We start from the raw sequence: 21908 nt of genomic DNA, 5'->3' as shown, positions 1-21908 counted from the left end.
AGTAAGCTAGTGTGGACATTGAAACAGAGAATAAGGAGAGTAGGAGAGGAAAGGAAACAAAGAGAGGAGGCCACAGTAGAGTATTGAGATGCAGCCGAGGGCTATATTATGTGTTAGGCTAGTTAGTACAGTTTTACTCACCATCGAGCCATGTTTGCATCCCTGACTTGGCTTTGGTTCAAATATAGAACAGAGAATTTCACTGGTTTGTGTTTAGTTCATTTATATTACATTTTCAATGATGACAGAATGGCTCGAGATGACTGACAGACAACAGTTAGAGCATTTTGGTGGTGGCCAGTTAGTTATTTAGTTAGGTGGTTAACATTTATACTGATGGACAGAATAGGAACAGAGTCATTATATTACGTCAGAGACAACTGGTTAGGAGTAGGGCAACATGATTTTCCAACCACTGACACAAACAAGAAGCTTCAGTACTAAAACTAGCTTTGGAGGTGGGTATTAAAACATATAAGATGTTTAGTTTGGTAAGGAGAGAGAGACAGAGAGAGAGACAGAGAGAGAGAGACAGAGAGAGAGACAGAGAGAGAGACAGAGAGAGAGACAGAGGGAGAGACAGAGAGAGAGACAGAAAGAGAGACAGAAAGAGAGACAGAAAGAGAGACAGAAAGAGAGACAGAAAGAGAGACAGAGAGAGAGACAGAAAGAGAGACAGAGAGAGAGACAGAGAGAGAGACAGAAAGAGAGACAGAAAGAGAGACAGAGAGAGAGACAGAAAGAGAGACAGAGAGAGAGACAGAGAGAGAGACAGAGAGAGAGACAGAGAGAGAGACAGAGAGAGAGACAGAAAGAGAGAGAGAGAGACAGAAAGAGAGACAGAGAGAGAGACAGAGAGAGAGACAGAGAGAGAGACAGAAAGAGAGAGAGAGACAGAAAGGGAGACTCAGAGAGAGAGACAGAGAGACAGAAAGAGAGACAGAGAGAGAGACAGAGAGAGAGACAGAGAGAGAGACAGAAAGAGAGACAAAGAGAGACTCAGAGAGAGAGACAGAGAGAGAGAAAGAGAGACAGAACATGAGAGATAGAGGGTCAACACGTGAGGTGTCAAATCCTAAAACAAGAAGAGATCCATTTTTCTACAAGAGAAAACTGTGTATGCCTCTCATCCATACAGACGATGTAAAAAGTAGCTAGAGGGTGTGGGAGTTGGAGGAATTGTGGGAGTTTAGGGGTTAAAGTTAATGTCAGTGGTGTTGGCGTAAGCATGTTAGCCCACGGTTGGTTAGCAAACAAACGTTTAATATTCAGAGATACAAACATAAACAAAACAGCCCCAGATGTACTGTACTAGACTGTATGATAGAACAGTCATTAGAGACAAGACAGACAGACAGACAGACAGACAGACAGACAGACAGACAGACAGACAGACAGACAGACAGACAGACAGACAGACAGACAGACAGACAGACAGACAGACAGACAGACAGACAGACAGACAGACAGACAGACAGACAGACAGACAGACAGACAGACAGACAGACAGACAGACAGACAGACAGACAGACAGACAGACAGACAGACAGACAGACAGATAGATAGATAGATAGATAGATAGATAGATAGATAGATAGATAGATAGATAGATAGATAGATAGATAGATAGATAGATAATGGGAGAGAGGAGAGATAAAGGAGAGGAGAGAGGGATAGATGAATGGGGAAAGGGATAATGGGAGAGAGGAGAGGAGAGATAAAGGAGAGGAGAGAGGGATGGGGAAAGGGATAATGGAGAGGAGAGATAAAGGAGAGGAGAGGGATAGATGGATGGGGAGAGAGGGATGTAAGGTATTCTCCTCTGTTTTTACCTTGAGTACAATCTTGTTGTCGGAGGTTGGGGTGCGTCCCACCCATAGAGCAAACTTACAGGGGTCTCCCTCAACATGCTCTGTTACCCCCAACTCTGACGTCTGGAGAGAGGGAGAGAAATCACTGACATTTTATTGGAATTCCTTTGGCAATATGTAATATGTATATGTGTATTTAACAATGACACACCATAAACACAGGGAAAGAAACAGACAAATAAAGATGGAGACAAAAAGAGAGACAGAGACGACTTAAACAGAAGAGAGAGAGAAACACAGAGACACAGAGAGACAGAGAGAGAGACACAGAGAGACAGAGACAGAGATACAGAGACAGAGAGACACAGAGAGACAGAGAGAGAGACAGAGAGACAGAGACAGAGATACAGAGACAGAGAGACAGAGAAAGACAGAGAGACACAGAGACACAGAGACACAGAGAGAGAGAGAGAGAGAGACAGAGAGACAGAGAGAGAGAGAGAGAGAGAGAGAGAGAGAGAGAGAGAGAGAGAGAGAGACAGAGAGACACAGAGAGACAGAGAGAGAGAGAGAGAGAGAGTTTTACTCACGTAGAGTTTGCTCTTGTACATGTACTTGCTCCGTCCGTTGGAGTCCTTGACCTCCTTACTGAAGATGAGGGACATCTCGAAGAGGAAGAGGTGTCGCTCGCGACCCTTACGGATCAGAGTCTTAGGATCCCACACCTGGCATGACTCCTGGAGGATCAGCTCTCCCTGAGATTCAATGTTCTCATCGAAACCTACAGGGGAGGGAGCGAGAGAGATGGAGGAAGCTATAAAGGGTTACTACGCTGTACATATGTGCATGAGCATCGCTGGCTAGATGTGTGTGTGTGTCCTACCCTCCAGCATTGAGAGGTGCATGAGCATCACTGGCTAGATGTGTGTGTGTGTCCTACCCTCCAGCAATGAGAGGTGCATGAGCATCACTGGCTAGATGTGTGTGTGTTCTACCCTCCAGCATTGAGAGGTGCATGAGCATCACTGGCTAGATGTGTGTGTGTGTCCTACCCTCCAGCATTGAGAGGTGCATGAGCATCACTGGCTAGATGTGTGTGTGTGTCCTACCCTCCAGCATTGAGAGGTGCATGAGCATCGTTGGCTAGATGTGTGTGTGTCCTACCCTCCAGCATTGAGAGGTGCATGAGCATCGCTGGCTAGATGTGTGTGTTTGTCCTACCCTCCAGCATTGAGAGGTGCATGAGCATCACAGGCTAGATGTGTGTGTGTGTCCAACCCTCCAGCATTGAGAGGTGCATGAGCATCACAGGCTAGATGTGTGTGTGTCCTACCCTCGAGCATTGAGAGGTGCATGAGCATCACTGGCTAGATGTGTGTGTGTGTCCTACCCTCCAGCATTGAGAGGTGCATGAGCATCACTGGCTAGATGTGTGTTTGTCCTACCCTCCAGCATTGAGAGGTGCATGAGCATCACTGGCTAGATGTGTGTGTGTGTCCTACCCTCCAGCATTGAGAGGTGCATGAGCATCACTGGCTAGATGTGTGTGTGTCCTACCCTCCAGCATTGAGAGGTGCATGAGCATCACTGGCTAGATGTGTGTGTGTGTCCTACCCTCCAGCATTGAGAGGTGCATGAGCATCACTGGCTAGATGTGTGTGTGTTCCCTACCCTCCAGCATTGAGAGGTGCATGAGCATCACAGGCTAGATGTGTGTGTGTCCTACCCTCCAGCATTGAGAGGTGCATGAGCATCACAGGCTAGATGTGTGTGTGTCCTACCCTCCAGCATTGAGAGGTGCATGAGCATCACAGGCTATATGTGTGTGTCCTACCCTCCAGCATTGAGAGGTGCATGAGCATCACAGGCTAGATGTGTGTGTGTCCCCTACCCTCCAGCATTGAGAGGTGCATGAGCATCACTGGCTAGATGCGTGTGTGTGTTCTACCCTCCAGCATTGAGAGGTGCATGAGCATCACAGGCTAGATGTGTGTGTGTGTCCTACCCTCCAGCATTGAGAGGTGCATGAGCATCACAGGCTAGATGTGTGTGTGTCCTACCCTCCAGCATTGAGAGGTGCATGAGCATCACAGGCTAGATGTGTGTGTGTCCTACCCTCCAGCATTGAGAGGTGCATGAGCATCACTGACTAGATGTGTGTGTGTGTGTGTGTGTCCTACACTCCAGCATTGAGAGGTGCATGAGCATCACAGGCTAGATGTGTGTGTATGTCCTACCCTCCAGCATTGAGAGGTGCATGAGCATCACAGGCTAGATGTGTGTGTGTCCTACCCTCCAGCATTGAGAGGTGCATGAGCATCACAGGCTAGATGTGTGTATGTCCTACCCTCCAGCATTGAGAGGTGCATGAGCATCACAGGCTAGATGTGTGTGTGTCCTACCCTCCAGCATTGAGAGGTGCATGAGCATCACAGGCTAGATGTGTGTGTGTCCTACCCTCCAGCATTGAGAGGTGCATGAGCATCACAGGCTAGATGTATGTGTGTCCTACCCTCCAGCATTGAGAGGTGCATGAGCATCACTGGCTAGATGCGTGTGTGTGTTCTACCCTCCAGCATTGAGAGGTGCATGAGCATCACTGGCTAGATGTGTGTGTGTCCTACCCTCCAGCATTGAGAGGTGCATGAGCATCACTGGTTAGAGGTGTGTGTGTCCTACCCTCCAGCATTGAGAGGTGCATGAGCATCACTGGCTAGATGTGTGTATGTCCTACCCTCCAGCATTGAGAGGTGCATGAGCATCACAGGCTAGATGTGTGTGTGTCCTACCCTCCAGCATTGAGAGGTGCATGAGCATCACAGGCTAGATGTGTGTATGTCCTACCCTCCAGCATTGAGGGGTGCATGAGCATCACAGGCTAGATGTGTGTTGTCCTACCCTCCAGCATTGAGAGGTGCATGAGCATCACAGGCTAGATGTGTGTGTGTCCTACCCTCCAGCATTGAGAGGTGCATGAGCATCACTGGCTAGATGCGTGTGTGTGTTCTACCCTCCAGCATTGAGAGGTGCATGAGCATCACTGGCTAGATGTGTGTGTGTCCTACCCTCCAGCATTGAGAGGTGCATGAGCATCACTGGCTAGAGGTGTGTGTGTCCTACCCTCCAGCATTGAGAGGTGCATGAGCATCACTGGCTAGATGTGTGTGTGTGTCCTACCCTCCAGCATTGAGAGGTGCATGAGCATCACTGGCTAGATGTGTGTGTGTGTCCTACCCTCCAGCATTGAGAGGTGCATGAGCATCACTGGCTAGATGTGTGTGTGTGTGTCCTACCCTCCAGCATTGAGAGGTGCATGAGCATTGTTGGCTAGATGTGTGTGTGTGTCCTACCCTCCAGCATTGAGAGGTGCATGAGCATCACTGGCTAGATGTGTGTGTGTGTCCTACCCTCCAGCATTGAGAGGTGCATGAGCATCACTGGCTAGATGTGTGTGTGTGTCCTACCCTCCAGCATTGAGAGGTGCATGAGCATTGTTGGCTAGATGTGTGTGTGTGTCCTACCCTCCAGCATTGAGAGGTGCATGAGCATCGTTGGCTAGATGTGTGTGTGTCTTACCCTCCAGCATTGAGATGTGCATCAGCATCACTGGCTAGATGTGTGTGTGTGTGTCCTACCCTCCAGCATTGAGAGGTGCATGAGCATCGTTGGCTAGATGTGTGTGTGTCCTACCCTCCAGCATTGAGAGGTGCATGAGCATCGTTGGCTAGATGTGTGTGTGTCCTACCCTCCAGCATTGAGAGGTGCATGAGCATCGTTGGCTAGATGTGTGTGTGTCCTACCCTCCAGCATTGAGAGGTGCATGGCGTCGTTGGCTCTCTTGGGGACACTGAGCATGACCTCCAGTCCATCCTTGATCTCTCCTTTCCCCTCCTCACAGCACGTCAGCAGCTCCTACACATCAGAGAGGTACCATCAACAAATACCCTTTGAAAGCAAATCTGCCATTTTATTGTGAATGACACTCAGCCAATTAGGGGGTGCCTCAATTACCCATAACCTGGGATGTAGAGGAGAAACCAAAAATATGGTCTGAACGCAGGACGAGATTATGGACATCAAGTAACATAATCGCTAATGATAACTAGTGTGATGGGTGCATAAAAGCTACTCACCAAATAAAAAGGTATGTCCCTACATTCTTGCTCATCACAATGTAAACATAAGGGTACAAACATTTGTTGTGGTTGTGTATGTGGTTTATAGCAGAGGGTTGCTATGGTTACCTTGAGCAGGAGCTGGTACTTGGTGATTCGCTGAACAGGCTTGATCAGGTAGGAGGAGATGGAGTTTGCTAATCGGTGCCGCTGCTGGATCTCCTGTGCACGCCCACACAGAGAAACACAGTGATGTGATTGGATGCAAAGAGCTGTCCATCACAGTGAGAGCCAATGGGAGAGCAGGGTACTCACGTCAAAGTAGGGTCCGGCGTGCTCTAGGATGAGCTGGGTGGAGTCTGGTTTGTTCTTACAGTAGTTCACATACATCTGGAACTTATCAGCCTGAACACACAGAAATACAACTAAGAGTTTAAACAAATATACTCCAAAGCCATACGTTTCCTTTTTGACCTATCACAATTTAGAAATAGAGATATTAAAGTATTTGAATTATTCTTTGGAGTGTATCCTCTCTCTATTTCATAAAAACCTACATTTGGCTATTTTAGGGACACACACACTCACCCAGGTGACGAAGCAGTGGCCCACATCCTCTGGTAGCTGTTCATACTTCTCCAGCTCTTTGAGGAAGATACTGATGATGGAGGAGAGGAGAGAAGGAAGAAGAGAGAGTGAGTGAGCAGACACCATAAAACTGTATAGTGTTTCTGCATTAGAAATGAACCACAAGTTTCAACTGTTTGACTACCAAAAGCAATGGTTTGGTGCCCGTCAGGACAGCTGCATTCATTTGCTGTCTGTCTGTATGTACGGATGTAAACGACATACTTGTGATGGAACTCATAGAGGTCCACCATGTTTCCAAAGATGATGTGTTCCTTGTTGACGATGCCAGGAGGGATCTCCTCTACCCCACTGGTCATCTCCCACAGGTACGTCTGGAGGGAGGAGGATGGAGAGAGGGGGATTAGATCACACACACGGAGGGGCCAGATATATTACATCAAATCATTCACAAAGTCACAGCCGCTGCATATAATGGAATTCAACACGGCAGCCTACATTTCAGAAGTTCATGTGTTGTGTTAAAAGTTAGCAAGGTGGCGCCAGACATTGGCAGTAGAATCCCACTATAAGTTAGGGAACACGTGTCAAACTCATTCCACGGCTGGCCGAGTGTCCGCGGGTTTTCGCTGCTCCCTTGTTCTTGACTGATGAATTAAGGTAACAAACTAATTTGTAAAAAAGTCCCCTCACCTGGTTGTCTAGGTCTTACTTGAAAGGAAAAACCAAAAACCCACAGACACTCGGCCCTCGGTGGGATGAGTCTGACTCCCCTGGGTTAGGGGGTAGAGAAAGAGAGGGTAGGTTAAACTTACGTCTGTACACTCCCTTAGGTCTCTGACATAGGTCTTCTCTGTCTGAATCAGTTCAGCCATGATGAACCTACTCACACAAACATGGTTAGCCTCTTCTGCTGATCTACAGCATTATCAACAGAACCCCTTTAGTCCCTCTGCCCTGTCCATTTGGACCTGTAGGAGTTCCTGTCTCATTAAAACATCATTATAACCTGGCCAGAACGCATTATGATGGGGATGCATTGTCGTGTCTGTGGTTGTTTAGAGCTGTGTGTGTGTGTGTGTGCGTATGTGTATGTGTGTGTGTGTGTGTGTGTGTGTGTGTGTGTGTGTGTGTGTGTGTGTGTGTGTGTGTGTGTGTGTGTGTGTTTTAGCTAGGAGATGTTGAGTTGGGACAAGAGGCCAAGGATTGCCTTTGGAACTGGTTCATTATGACTGTGACTGATCTTATGCGGTTTCAGGAAGTTAAGAGGAAGTGATGACGCACTCCTTCCTGCGAGCGGACTTGCGTTTCTCCTCGTTGAGTTCGTGAGCCGCGTCTCTCAGCTTGACCTCTGACCCTTGAGGTGTGGCCGGGATCATGTCCAACTGAAGGTCCTTACTCTGAGAGAGGGATGAAGGGGGAGAGATGAAGGGAGGGAGACATGATTTCCCCCAAAATACAGTAGGTCTGTACCAAAAAGTACTTTTAAAGAGTGTCACTTTTTTTATCTGCACAGGGCATAAATCATTATACACAAATGTACGTTAAAAGCCTTCTTCAGTGTGCAGAGGATTTTTCCATTAATATTTCCAGCAACCAATACATGGAAACCCACCATCACACCCCCCCACCCTGTCGACACCATCACCCCCCCACCCTGTCGACACCATCACCCCCCCACCCTGTCGACACCATCACCCCCCCACCCTGTCGACACCATCACCCCCCACCCTGTCGACACCATCACCCCCCCACCCTGTCGACACCATCACCCCCCACCCTGTCGACACCATCACCCCCCCACCCTGTCGACACCATCACCCCCCCCACCCTGTCGACACCATCACCCCCTCACCCTGTCGACACCATCACCCCCCCCTCACCCTGTCGACACCATCACCCCCCACCATCACCCCCCCACCATCACCCCCCCTCACCCTGTCGACACCATCACCCCCCCACCATCATCCCCCCCTCACCCTGTCGACACCATCACACCCCCCCACCCTGTCGACACCATCACCCCCCACCCTGTCGACACCATCATCCACCCTCACCCTGTCGACACATCACCCCCCCTCACCCTGTCGACACCATCACCCCCCCACCCTGTCGACACCATCAACCCCCCAACCTGTCGACACCATCACCCCCCCACCCTGTCGACACCATCACCCCCCACCCTGTCGACACCATCACCCCCCCACCCTGTCGACACCATCACCCCCCCACCCTGTCGACACCATCACACCCCCCACCATCACCCCCCCACCCTGTCGACACCATCACCCCCCACCCTGTCGACACCATCACCCCGTCCACCCTGTTGACACCATCACCCCCCCACCCTGTTGACACCATCACACCCCCCACCCTGTCGACACCATCACACCCCCCACCATCACCCCCCACCCTGTCGACACCATCACACCCCCACCATCACCCCCCACCCTGTCGACACTATCACACCCCCCACCCTGTCGACACCATCACCCCCCACCCTGTCGACACCATCACCCCCCCACCCTGTCGACACCATCACCCCCCCACCCTGTCGACACCATCACCCCCCCACCCTGTCGACACCATCACCCCCCCACCCTGTCGACACCATCACACACCCTCCAGACTTACAGCCTTGGAGTTAGTGTCAGATGAGATGCCCAGTGCCTTCTCCAGACTGGTCCGGTACTTGTCCATACGCAGGGAGAAGTCTCTGTAGTGTTTGTCCACCACCGTCACCCACTTCTTTATCTCCACAGCGTGACTATGGCCCTTATCACAGAAACCATCTGCTAGCTGGATCAGCAGCTTCACACGCTCTTTGGTTTGCTGGGGGAGGGGTGAACGTGAGAGAGAGGAGGGAAGGAGAGGGTTACATTTTAAATGTAATGCTAGGTTTCTAAAACATTATGAAGTATGCAGGTGCTTCTACACCTGCATTGCTTGCTGTTTGGGGTTTTAGGCTGGGTTTCTGTACAGCACTTTGAGGTATAAATAAATTTGATTTGATTTAAAGATCTGTGTCTACATAGTTCTGTGTGTGTGTGTGTGTGTGTGTGTGTGTGTGTGTGTGTGTGTGTGTGTGTGTGTGTGTGTGTGTGTTCCTTCCTACCCTGGCTGTGATGTGGAAGTCTTCGTGCTCCTTCAGCAGCTCCTGTGTGTGGTGGATACTGGAGCCAGTGGAGGTGTGTGTTGACAGGTAGAACTCTCCCGTGTCGTGGATCCACTCCAGAGCCTGAGGATTACACACAGAGATCGTTGAGGTGGACATTGGAGTAGAGAGATAGACAGAGGTTACAGATGAGCTGACAGAAACAGAGAATGAAGGGACAGAGAGAACAGCCATTTTGACTAGGAAAGAAAACAAAAGACAAAAAGAGAGGTGGAGAGAGAGAGTGAGAGAGAGGTAGAGAGAGAGTGAGATAGAGAGGTAGAGAGAGAGAGTGAGATGTAGAGAGAGGTAGAGAGGTAGAGAGAGAGTGTGAGAGAGGGTGTGATAGAGAGGTAGAGAGAGAGAGTGAGATAGAGAGAGAGGTGTAGAGAGGTAGAGAGAGAGAGTGAGATAGAGAGAGGCGTAGAGAGAGGTAGAGAGGTAGAGAGAGAGAGAGAGTGTGAGAGAGTGTGTGATAGAGAGGTAGAGAGAGTGAGACAGAGGTAGAGAGAGAGTGAGATAGAGAGAGAGGTGTAGAGAGAGGTAGAGAGGTAGAGAGAGAGAGAGAGTGTGAGAGAGGGTGTGATAGAGAGGTAGAGAGAGTGAGACAGAGAGGTAGAGAGAGAGAGTGAGATAGAGAGAGAGAGGTGTAGAGAGAGGTAGAGAGGTAGAGAGAGAGAGAGAGAGAGAGGGAGTGAGAGAGAGAGAGGTAGAGAGGTAGAGAGAGAGAGAGTGAGAGAGAGGGTGTGATAGAGAGGTAGAGAGAGTGAGACAGAGGAGTAGAGAAAGAGAGTGAGATAGAGACAGAGACAGAGACAGAGTGATTGAGAGTGTGTGTAAATTGTGTGTGTACCTGTTTGGCACTGCGTTCAAACACCACGTATTGCTGACACTGGTCCAACCGTCGTCTCCTCATGGTCCAGAAGTGGAGAACACGGTTCTCTCTCTGTAACAACTCATTCAGGATGTCTGACCACAACACAGATATTACATTCGATTATACTGTCTTTGATAAAGCATTCTTCTGGAATAATATGAATGTGTGTGATACTCACTCTTGACCTGTTGTTCCGGTGCTTTGACATGGCTGAGCATCCCAGGCATGTTAACACTGTTCCTGTGCATGTACTTCAGGAAGACATCCGCATTACGTCTGGCCAGGGTACATGCCTAGAGAAACACACACACAGTTAGGGACATGGCTAACAGCTGTGAGTATGTTCGTCTGTGTGTGTGTGATGGCATTTTTTTTAATGTGTGTGTGTGTGTGTGTGTGTTCCTACCTTGAGGAAGGCCTCTTTCTGTTCCAGGTGTTTGCTGATCATGGGGGTGACGTGGTCTGACTCACAGTTAGGACCCAGTTTATCAGCCCCCCCACACCAGTCCTCTTCCCTCTTATACTCCTGCTCCAGGCTCTCCAACACACTGCACACCTGTTTCAGTCAGATATATACAGTACATAAACTACAGCTCCCATAATGCCACACCAGTCCTCTTCCTTCTTATGCTCCAGGTTCACCAACACACTACGCACCTGTTAGGATCAGCAATGGGTTTAAAACTTCAGTTCCCATAATGCACATTTCCAAACACCTACATACTTGTTGATCATGTAACAATATTGGTACTTTCTAGCATGTCCATCTGGTAACTGCCTACCCCTTTAGTCCAGACTCAAAACGTTCCCCTGCCCCCTACCTGTTCAGAGGTCTTATAGAAGGCTACAGAGGCATTGACCAGTTTCAGCCTGTCCTCCATCTTCAACATGAGCTGCTGCCAGTGGGACGCTACACTCTCAGCACAGTCTCTGATCAGGTCCATGTCATAGTGGTTGGCCTGCAGTAACACCTCAGCCTTCTGCTGCACCTGCAGAGCACTCTGGTGGGTCTTCTACGAGGAGGAGAGGAGAGAGGGATGAGGAGAGAGAAAGGGTTTATATTATACAATATCAAAATGGGAGAAAGAGAAAATAATGGGGAATAAAGATGGAAAGAGAGAGAGAGAGAGAGAGAGAGAGAGAGAGAGAGAGAAGCAGAATGATACATTTGTTAATCAATGTATAAGAATGAAAGTGTGTTATGTTGCGTTGCGAACGGCTGTGCTCACCTCAATGGCATGCTGGAACTGTTCGTGTTCTCTCTGTAGCTGTTCTGCTTCCTGTAGAGAACTAGCTGTGATCAGACCAGCATTCAACATAGACTCCCCATTACGGATCCATCCTAGGACCTGCACAGACCAGGAACAAGGATATAAGTTATCAGGATAGCATTTTAGTACTGTTCCCACTGGTACTTACCTGGTCTTTACTGTAGTGGTGTTTCTACTGGTATATAATGGGAAATAATGTGGTATCAATTGATGGTTCTGGTGTTGTAGCTGTAGACACTGCTCCAGGTGTGTGTGTGCGCATGCGTACCTGTTTGACTTCGGCCTGTAGGTGTCGCAGCTGTACACACTGCTCCAGGTGTCTCCTGTGTTGTTCGCCTGCTACGTCCAACTCCTGCTGCTTCTCATGGAGGAACTCCAGCAGGTCCTGAACACGAGTAGCCATGTCCACATCTCTGTCACACAGCAACTCTACACCTGGAGGGAAAGGACAGGGAGAGACAGAAAGAGAAGGGGGATGGAGAGAGAGAAAGAGAGAAAGAATGTCATTCAATGTAAGCTCCGTCGGGCACTTGTGTGTTGCTGCTACTCACCAGAGGCCTGTACTTCGTTGACGTACTGCAGCAGTTCCTGTCCCTGGTGGATGACGTCAAAGGTCAGGTTGTTCATGGTCAGGGCCTTGTCAGCGTGGTGCTGGAGTCTCTGTTCTGCCAGGGTCAGGTCCTCTGTATCAAACTCACTCATCTGAACAGTCAACTCCTCGTTCCACGACTCCAGGTCTGAGATGATCTGGGGGGGGGGGGGGGAAAGAAAAGTGGTGAGATATATACAGTTCCTTCAGAAAGTATTTATACCCCTTGACTTATTGCACATTTTGTTGTGTTACAGCCTGAATTCAAAATAATGACAAAGTGAAAAGATGTTTTTAGAAATCCCTGAGTGGTTTCCTTCCTCTCTGGCAACTGAGTTAGGAAAGACACCTGTATCTTTGTAGTGACTGGGTGTATTGATACACCATCCAAAGTGTAATTAATAACTACACCATGCTCAAATGGATATTCAATGTCTGCCCCCCCCCCCCATCTTCCAATAGGTGTCCTTCTTTGTGAGGCTTTGGAAAACCTCCCTGGTCTTTGTGGTTGAATCTGTGCTTGAAATTCACTAATCGACTAAGGGACCATACAGATCATTTTATGTGTGGGGTACAGAGATGAGGTAGTCATTCAAAAAGCATGTTAAACCCTATTATTGCACACAGTCCATGCAACTTATTATGTGACTTGTTTAGTAAATGTTTACTCCTGAACTCATTTAGGTTTGCCATAACAAAAGGGTTGAATACTTAATGACGCAAGACCTTTCAGCTTTTACATTTGTAATAATTTCTAAATATTTCTGAAAACACAATTCCATTTTGACATTGGGGTATTTTAAATTCAGACTGTAACAACAAAATGTGGAATAAGTCAAGGGGTGTCAATACTTTCTGAAGGCTCTGTAGATGCAGACATGTGTGGACACACAAGGTGAGGATTCACACACACGTGTGTCATTGAGTCGGGTAATCTAAAAACAGAAGACTAGGTTATGTCACTGAGCTAAAGTCTAGACAAGTTCACCGGATCTCCTCTGCCACACACACACACACCCTTTCCACCCCCACCATACACTCACATCGATGGCGTCCCTTTCAAAGATGCGTAGCTGCAGGAAGAGTTCTAGTTTGATCTTCCTCTCCTGAAACAGCTCCTCCATCTGAGCCTGGGCCTCGTCCAGCTGCAGTAACACACTCTCTATGTGGTTGATGGAGCTGTTGTGGGGAGTCTTGTTACTGGAGATAGCAGAGTCCCTACCATAGGAGAGAAACACACACACACACACACACACACACACACACACACACACACACACACACACACATTGAAGAAAACGTACACACACAAACAATTGGACATGGTATTTACCAGGGGTTGGAATCGGTTCAGGAAAGAGAACAGAAAAACGAGAACATAAGTGATCTATACTGTTCCGGAACAGAACCATAATTTCAAAAGCTTGGGAACCGGTTAATAACGTTATTTTACATTCTAGGATTTTTTTTCACAGTCCCACAAAAAACACAAAGCGCCTATGCAAATCCCTCACTGTCACTTAGAAACATATTCCAGTGTCTGCCTGCCTGCCAGCTGAAAATCTTTGCCAGTTTGTGTGTGTAGCCCCTCCGCCTCCGTCTAAAGCATGCATATTCTACTGTAGCCCCTCCCTCCAAAGCATGCATATTCTACTGTAGCCCCTCCCCCCCCTCCGATGCATGCATATTCTACAGTAGCCCCTTCCTTTCACTCCAAAGCGTGCATATTCTACTGTAGCCCCTCCCCCTTCCTCCAAAGCGTGCATATTCTACTGTAGCCCCTCCCCCTTCCTCCAAAGCATGCATATTCTACTGTAGCTACTGACATAAGGGAGAGAGATTTTTAATTAGAGAACAATTGATACACTTTCCATGCTAGTTAAGGATACTATAGTTATCACGTTTCACATTGAATTTATTAACTACAAAAAGGTAAGACCAACTCAGCAAAAAAAGAAACGTCCCTTTTTCAGGATCCTGTTTTTCAAAGATAATTCGTAGAAATCCAAATAACTTCACAGATCTTCATTCTAAAGGGTTTAAACACTGTTTCCCATGCTTGTTCAATGAACCATAAACAATTAATGAACATGCACCTGTGGAACGGTCGTTAAGACACTAACAGCTTAAAGATGATAGGCAATTAAGGTCACAGTTATGAAAACGTAGGACACTAAAGAGGCCTTTCTACTGACTCTGAAAAACACCAAAAGAATGATGCCCAGGGTCTCTGCTCCTCTGCGTGAACGTGCCTTAGGCATGCTGCAAGGAGGCATGAGGACTGCAGATGTGGCCAGGGCAATAAATTGCAATGTCCATACCATGAGACGCCTAAGACAGCGCTACAGGGAGACAGGACGGACAGCTGATCGTCCTCGCAGTGGCAGACCACGTGTAACAACATCTGCACAGGATCGGTACATCCGAACATCACACCTGCAGGACAGGTACAGGATGGCAACAACAACTGCCCGAGTTACACCAGGAATGCACAATCCCTCCATCAGTGCTCAGACTGTCCGCAATAGGCTGAGAGAGGCTGGACTGAGGGCTTGTAGGCCTGTTGTAAGGCAGGTCCTCACCAGACATCACAGGCAATAACGTCGCCTATGGCCACAAACCCACCGTCGCTGGACCAGACAGGACTGGCAAAAAGTGCTCTTCACTGACGAGTCGCGGTTTTGTCTCACCAGGGGTGATGGTTGGATTAGCATTTATCGCCGAAGGAATGAGCGTTACACCGAGGCCTGTACTCTGGAGCGGGATCAATTTGGAGGTGGAGGGTCCGTCATGGTCTGGGGCGGTGTGTCACAGCATCATCGGACTGAGCTAGTTGTCTTTGCAGACAATCTCAACGCTGTGCGTTACAGGGAAGACATCCTCCTCCCTCATGTGGTACCCTTCCTACAGGCTCATCCTGACATGACCCTCCAGCATGACAATGCCACCAGCAATACTGCTCGTTCTGTGCGTGATTGATTTCCTGCAAGACAGGAATGTCAGTGTTCTGCTATGGCAAGCGAAGAGCCTGGATCTCAATCCTATTGAGCACGTCTGGGACCTGTTGGATCGGAGGGTGCAGTCCATGAGGAGGAGATGCACTGCAGTACTTAATGCAGCTGGTGGCCACACCAGATACTCACTGTTACTTTTGATTTTGACCCCCCCCCCCCTTTGTTCAGGGAGTTAGTCACATGTCTGTGGAACTTGTTCAGTTTATGTCTCAGTTGTTGAATCTTGTTATGTTCATACAAATATTTACACATGTTAAGTTTGCTGAAAATAAACGCAGTTGACAGTGAGAGGACGTTTCTTTTTTTGCTGAGTTTATTAAAATGTTCATTCTGGTTCCGCTCTGCAGACACAAGCTTGTTACTTGGCTAGCTCTGGTCTGGCTCTCGAAAACTCTAGGAGGCATTATGTGTAATGTCATGGAACTGAGAGTCAAGGGCTAGCTCTGGTCCAAAGTTAGCTAACACATCAGAGTCTAAGCCCTGTCTAAGCCGCATATACACACAGACACAGCATTGTAGCAGAGTCCTGGGGATTCTACATAATTAACCACACTTATGTAACCAGCATTATGTAACAATACCCAGAGGAGAGAATACACCAGAGAGAGAGAGAGAGAGAGAGAGAGAGAGAGAGAGAGAGAGGGGGAAGAGAGAGGGAGAGAGAGCTTCAATGTGTGTTGAGGGCTAGGTCTCAGACTCACACACTTGATATAAATAGAACCAGAATCATGGTCAGAGGTGTCAAATACATGGATCTCTCTAACTCTCAACCTACTGCTTCTCTCCATCTCGCTCTCTCTCATCTGGCAGTCCGCTATGTGAGGATGTTGTTGTTTTCTTTCATCTTCCTCTCCTCCTCTTCTCTCTTCCATCCTACTCACCTTCTGCACAGTTTCTTCTAATTCATTCTATGTGTGTGTTAGTGTGTCTACGTGTGTGTTGAGTGTGTGTTGAGTGTGTATGTCTGTGTGCACACCTGTGTGTGTGTGTTCTACCTGAGCTGCTGGATGAGGTCCTCTCCCTCCTTGATGACGTTGACAGTGACCTGCAGGATGGTCAGCTGCTGCTGGCTGAAGCGTTTGATCAGGTCCTGCACCGCCTCCACAGACTCAGCATACACATCATCTAACAGCTCCTTCTGCAGCTCCTCCAGCCACGTCCACAGCTAGAGAGATGATTAACATGTCGCACACACACATTCCAGTAAGATGTCACGCTACTTGACGACGCATCCCCATCCCCACCCACCGCCCCACCCCCCCACACCCTCCCTCCCTCCCACCCTGTACCTCTTTGACGTGTGTGTGGAAGGCGACAGACATGTCCAGCAGGACTTTGCGTTGCTCCACCCTCCTGACAAAGTCCTGGATGCGGTCCTCCAGCTGGTGGGCTGCCTGGTAGATCTCCTCTGGATCACACTCTCCTGTCTGGGCCAGCTGCTCTGCCGCCTCCAGCAGCTTGTCAGCGTTAGTATAGGTGTTCTGGAGGAAGGACAGAACCATTCCACAGAGATAGACAGAGGGGGAGAGAGACAGAGAGGGGGAGTGATGGGGGAGAAGAAAAGAGGGAGGACAGTTAACAAGAGAAAGGGAGAAGGGGAAGAGAGAGAGACAGTATTTAGTGCAAAGATGGAGAAAGAGAGAGTATGTGATGGAGAGAGGAAAGGGAAATGGGAAGATCAAGAGAGGAAAAGTAAAGAGAGAAAAGGTCAAAGCAGAGACATGAAGAGAGGTGTCCTACCTGGGCGACCTCCTCGAAGTCCTCGTGTCGTTTCTGTAGCGCTCTGGCTCGATGGAGGGACTTCCCAACGCCTGTGTGTTTACTGAGGAACGCCTCCCCGTGGTTCTCTATCCAGTCCAGAACCTGCACACACACAAGCATGCACAGTTAGCTAAGTGGCATAGAAGTTCAGGCTGTGGGGCAGAGGAAAAAGGGGTTGTCGTGAGAGAGAAAACAGCATGCTACTCCAGTCAGTAGGCAGAGGAAGGTAGACGACAGAGAGGATGACTTCCCTCCCATCTGGTCATTTCTAGATAGGGGAAAGCTTTTGTCAAATTGACGCATTTTAGCTAACCCTAACGCTTTTCCTAACCTTAACCTAACTCCCCTTACCTGCTCAATTCATTCTCCTAACTTGCTGCGTAAGTTCTCCTAAACCTGCTACGAAAAGTCAAGTTTGACAAAAGCTGTATCCCTTCTAGACAAAACCCTCATGTTCCTTCCACCTTTCTTTCTCCCTCTTCACGCCTTCCTTGTCCTGCTCTCGCCCTCCTTCTCAGATCTTTCTCCATCCCACTCTCTCTCCCTCTACCACTTGGCAGAATACCCCTCACCTGGATACTGGCCAGCAGCATCGCCATGGCAACAGTTACCTTGGCTACAAGGCTACAAGGGTAACTAGTGTGTCCATACATTTCCAGTATGTGTATCATTTGTGTGATCCCTGCGAGTATTGAACACACGACCTTGGCGTGGCTAGAGCCAGGCTCTTCCCAACTGAGCCACACAGGGTCAGAACTAGTCCACACCTGCTGTACGTCTTGCTGGAACACACACAGCTGGAGCCTCTGGTGCAGGCGGACTTTGCGGTGTTGCCAGATATTCTCCAGTTGTCTCTGGTGGTGCAGCACCTCGTGTATCACATCCAGCACATGGTGCACCGCCTTGCTGTAGTTGGCCGAGGCCGTTAGCGAATCAGCCCCCCCCGGGGTCAGAGGGCGCTGCAGCTTATCCAATAGGGCCTTACCGTCCTGGCTGACCTGGGGGAGGGGGAAGGAAAAAGTTCGAAAAGGCTTGAGCACATACAGTACATACAAACACACATGTACATACAAACACACATGTACATACAAACACACATGTACAAACGTGTTAGTATAGAACTTGCATGTGATACCACACACCCACACACACCCTAACCATCACACCCACCCCAAACACACACCTACACCAGTGGAGGCTGGTGGGGGGAGATATAGGAAGACGGGCTCATTGTAATGGCTGTAATGGAGTCAAACCTGGTTTCCATATGTTTGATGTGTTTGCAAACGTTGCATTAATTAAATTCCAGCCATTAAAATGAGTCCATCCTCCTATAGCTCCTCCCAGCAGCTTCCACTGACCCACACCAACACTCACACACATGTATGTTACCTCTGGGTATGCAGCAGTGCTGTTTACCTCTGAGTAGGCAGCAGTGATGTGTTCGTAGAGACCCTGGTGGTGGTGGATAGCATCTTCTAGGTCCTGGAGCTCCGAAGGTAGATCCACCTCTCCACACGCCTTACACCACGAGTCCACATTACCCATGTACTGTAGAGACAGGAACACAAACACATTACACACACGCTTTACACCACGAGTCCATGTTACTCATTTACTATAGAGGAACACACACGCGCGCACGCACGCACACACACACACACACACACACACACACACACACACACACACACACACACACACACACACACACACACACACACACACACACACACACACACACACACACACACACACACACACACACACACACACAAACGATGCTCAAAGCGCTGTGTCTAGTAACTATGTATATGTATTGCTCATTTTGGAAATATTTTGAGAGTCAGTGCATTATTCTACCATGATTCCACCATGATAACCTGGATGTCACACGGCTAGGTTAGTTCTTTGTAAATGATTCCACCATGATAACCTGGATGTCATTTGGCTAGGTTAGTTCTTTGTAAATGATTCCACCATGATAACCTGGATGTCACATGGCTAGGTTAGTTCTTTGTAAATGATTCCACCATGATAACCTGGATGTCATTTGGCTAGGTTAATTCTTTGTAAATGATTCCACCATGATAACCTGGATGTCACACGGCTAGGTTAGTTCTTTGTAAATGATTCCACCATGATAACCTGGATGTCACATGGCTAGGTTAGTTCTTTGTAAATGATTCCACCATGATAACCTGGATGTCACAAGGCTAGGTTAGTTCTTTGTAAATGATTCCACCATGATAACCTGGATGTCACACGGCTAGGTTAGTTCTTTGTAAATGATTCCACCATGATAAATAACCTGGATGTCACATGGCTAGGTTAGTTCTTTGTAAATGATTCCACCATGATAACCTGGATGTCACATGGCTAGGTTAGTTCTTTGTAAATGATTCCACCATGATAACCTGGATGTCACACGGCTAGGTTAGTTCTTTGTAAATGATTCCACCATGATAACCTGGATGTCACATGGCTAGGTTAGTTCTTTGTAAATGATTCCACCATGATAACCTGGATGTCACAAGGCTAGGTTAGTTCTTTGTAAATGATTCCACCATGATAACCTGGATGTCACACGGCTAGGTTAGTTCTTTGTAAATGATTCCACCATGATAAATAACCTGGATGACACACGGCGAGGTTAGTTCTTTGTAAATTATTCCACCATGATAACCTGGATGTCACATGGCTAGGTTAGTTCTTTGTAAATGATTCCACCATGATAACCTGGGTGTCACAAGGCTAGGTTAGTTCTTTGTAAATGATTCCACCATGATAACCTGGATGTCACATGGCTAGGTTAGGTCTTTGTAAATGATTCCACCATGATAACCTGGATGTCACATGGCTAGGTTAGTTCTTTGTAAATGATTCCACCATGATAACCTGGGTGTCACAAGGCTAGGTTAGTTCTTTGTAAATGATTCCACCATGATAACCTGGGTGTCACAAGGCTAGGTTAGTTCTTTGTAAATGATTCCACCATGATAACCTGGATGTCACACGGCCAGGTTAGTTCTTTGTAAATGATTCCAATCCTGATGGGACAATAGAGGAAAACAACTAAATAAAATCATTAAAGAAAAACAAAGCAACAGTAAACATCCCCCCCAAAAAATGGAAGGCAGTTCACCTGGGTACCAGTCCAGGGCTTGACATTCAAGTAAATTTGAGAGTGGCACACATGGGCCAGTAGAAAGTGAAAACTGGGCCAAGATCACAGGAAAGCAAGTTATGCACGCAGAATTTCAATCGTGGGGGATTTCGTTTAGCCAACCATACAATCTGATAATAAAATAAAACCATTCCCCACTCTGAATGATGACATATAACCCATATTAAACCTTTTAAGATGTAATATTCCCCTCCAGAAATAAGCCCAATAACATATTGATGAAAAGCAATATCTTTAGAGCCTGTACATATTATCTGCAGGTGTGCTATTTTAGCAATACGCATGATCACTGTCTGATGCAGCCTCGTGGCTACATGGCTGAAGCATGATCACCTGTCTGATGCAGCCTCGTGGCTACATGGCTGAAGCATGATCACTGTCTGATGCAGCCTTGTGGCTACATGGCTGAAGCATGATGACCTGTCTGATGCAGCCTCGTGGCTACATGGCTGAAGCATGGTCACCTGTCTGAAGCAGCCTCATGGCTACATGGCTGAAGCATGACCACCTGTCTGATGCAACCTGGTGGCTACATGGCTGAAGCATTATCACTTGTCTGAAGCAGCCTCGTGGCTACATGGCTGAAGCATGGGGTTGCTCCTCTGCATTGTTTACCACAATAGGCTAATCATTAGCTAGATTACAGACTAAATATGATCTTGTTGCTTGTTTAATGTCCTAAAAAAACTCCCACTGGCACTAATAACATCATGTGATTTTACAGTGTTTACAAATACAGTGTATTTCTGTGAGTTTGGAAACGTACTGGCCCAAGGGGGCCATATGAAAGCATGATTAACTGGCCCGATGAGCTCGGCAGCTGTTGCCGGGCCAGTGGGCAGCCCTGGATGTCGAGCCCTGCAGTCTCTTTAGCTAATCCACTCCCTGTATTCCATGTACTGTGCCAAAGAAAAAACGGCACCTGCTGGAGAAGAATGATTTTGGGCCCAGTTATCCCTCTCGCTTCGCCTCTTCCTCTCTGGTGCAACTCACACATTTTAGTTAATTACTATAGCTCCCGCCAATCCGTGTAAATTGTAAATGCCGGATATTTTTGGCAAGACGCATCATTCACCCAAGTTTCGTCAAAATCGGGCCACAGTCCCCTCCCCGATTTCAACGTGGGGTCAAAAAGACATAGCAGAGAATAAAATAAAAGAAGAAGTCACATGGGATTATTAAACAAACCAACACAGTAGGATTCTAATCTAATTGTAATCTCACTGCACACTCTCATCATACAGAGATCACACACCAGAAAATGTGTATGTATGTACAGTTGAAGTAAGAAGTTTACATACACTTAGGTTGGAGTCATTAAAACTCGTTTTTCAAGCCCTCCACAAATTTCTTGTTAACAAACTATAGTTTTGGCAAGTTGGTTAGAACATCTACTTTGAGAATGACACAAGTAATTTTTCCAACAATTGTTTACAGACAGATTATTTTACTTATAATTCACCGTATCACAATTCCAGTGGGTCAGAAGTTTACATACACTAAGTTGACTGTGCCTTTAAACAGCTTGGAAAATTCCAGAA

General features: G+C 47.7%; 1 protein-coding gene across 9 annotated transcripts in view; it reads right to left on the bottom strand.

The window, feature by feature from the left end:
• The window catches only part of LOC106570344 (triple functional domain protein), a 169417-nt gene that overhangs the window by 42173 nt on the left and 105336 nt on the right, over nt 1–21908 (bottom strand). For 5 of the 9 annotated variants that reach the window (XM_045694817.1, XM_045694822.1, XM_045694818.1 and 2 more), the window contains 25 exons: nt 18573–18731; nt 17948–18178; nt 17160–17282; nt 16709–16900; nt 16415–16584; nt 13449–13623; nt 12368–12563; nt 12085–12251; nt 11775–11894; nt 11367–11558; nt 10952–11101; nt 10724–10838; nt 10522–10637; nt 9630–9752; nt 9149–9346; nt 7799–7914; nt 7330–7396; nt 6779–6888; nt 6515–6584; nt 6242–6331; nt 6056–6148; nt 5612–5723; nt 2402–2592; nt 1833–1934; nt 142–171 (listed from right to left, as the gene is read on the bottom strand). In XM_045694817.1, coding sequence (XP_045550773.1) covers nt 142–171; nt 1833–1934; nt 2402–2592; nt 5612–5723; nt 6056–6148; nt 6242–6331; nt 6515–6584; nt 6779–6888; nt 7330–7396; nt 7799–7914; nt 9149–9346; nt 9630–9752; nt 10522–10637; nt 10724–10838; nt 10952–11101; nt 11367–11558; nt 11775–11894; nt 12085–12251; nt 12368–12563; nt 13449–13623; nt 16415–16584; nt 16709–16900; nt 17160–17282; nt 17948–18178; nt 18573–18731 — 3408 coding nt within the window. The remainder of the gene's footprint in view (nt 1–141; nt 172–1832; nt 1935–2401; nt 2593–5611; nt 5724–6055; nt 6149–6241; nt 6332–6514; nt 6585–6778; nt 6889–7329; nt 7397–7798; nt 7915–9148; nt 9347–9629; nt 9753–10521; nt 10638–10723; nt 10839–10951; nt 11102–11366; nt 11559–11774; nt 11895–12084; nt 12252–12367; nt 12564–13448; nt 13624–16414; nt 16585–16708; nt 16901–17159; nt 17283–17947; nt 18179–18572; nt 18732–21908) is intronic. The other 4 variants (XM_045694820.1, XM_045694821.1, XM_045694819.1 and 1 more) reach the window with 3 other exon arrangements.

Source organism: Salmo salar, chromosome ssa14, assembly GCF_905237065.1.
Source record: "Salmo salar chromosome ssa14, Ssal_v3.1, whole genome shotgun sequence".
Classification (NCBI taxonomy): domain Eukaryota; kingdom Metazoa; phylum Chordata; class Actinopteri; order Salmoniformes; family Salmonidae; genus Salmo; species Salmo salar.
This window is presented reverse-complemented; position numbering and strand designations above follow the sequence as displayed.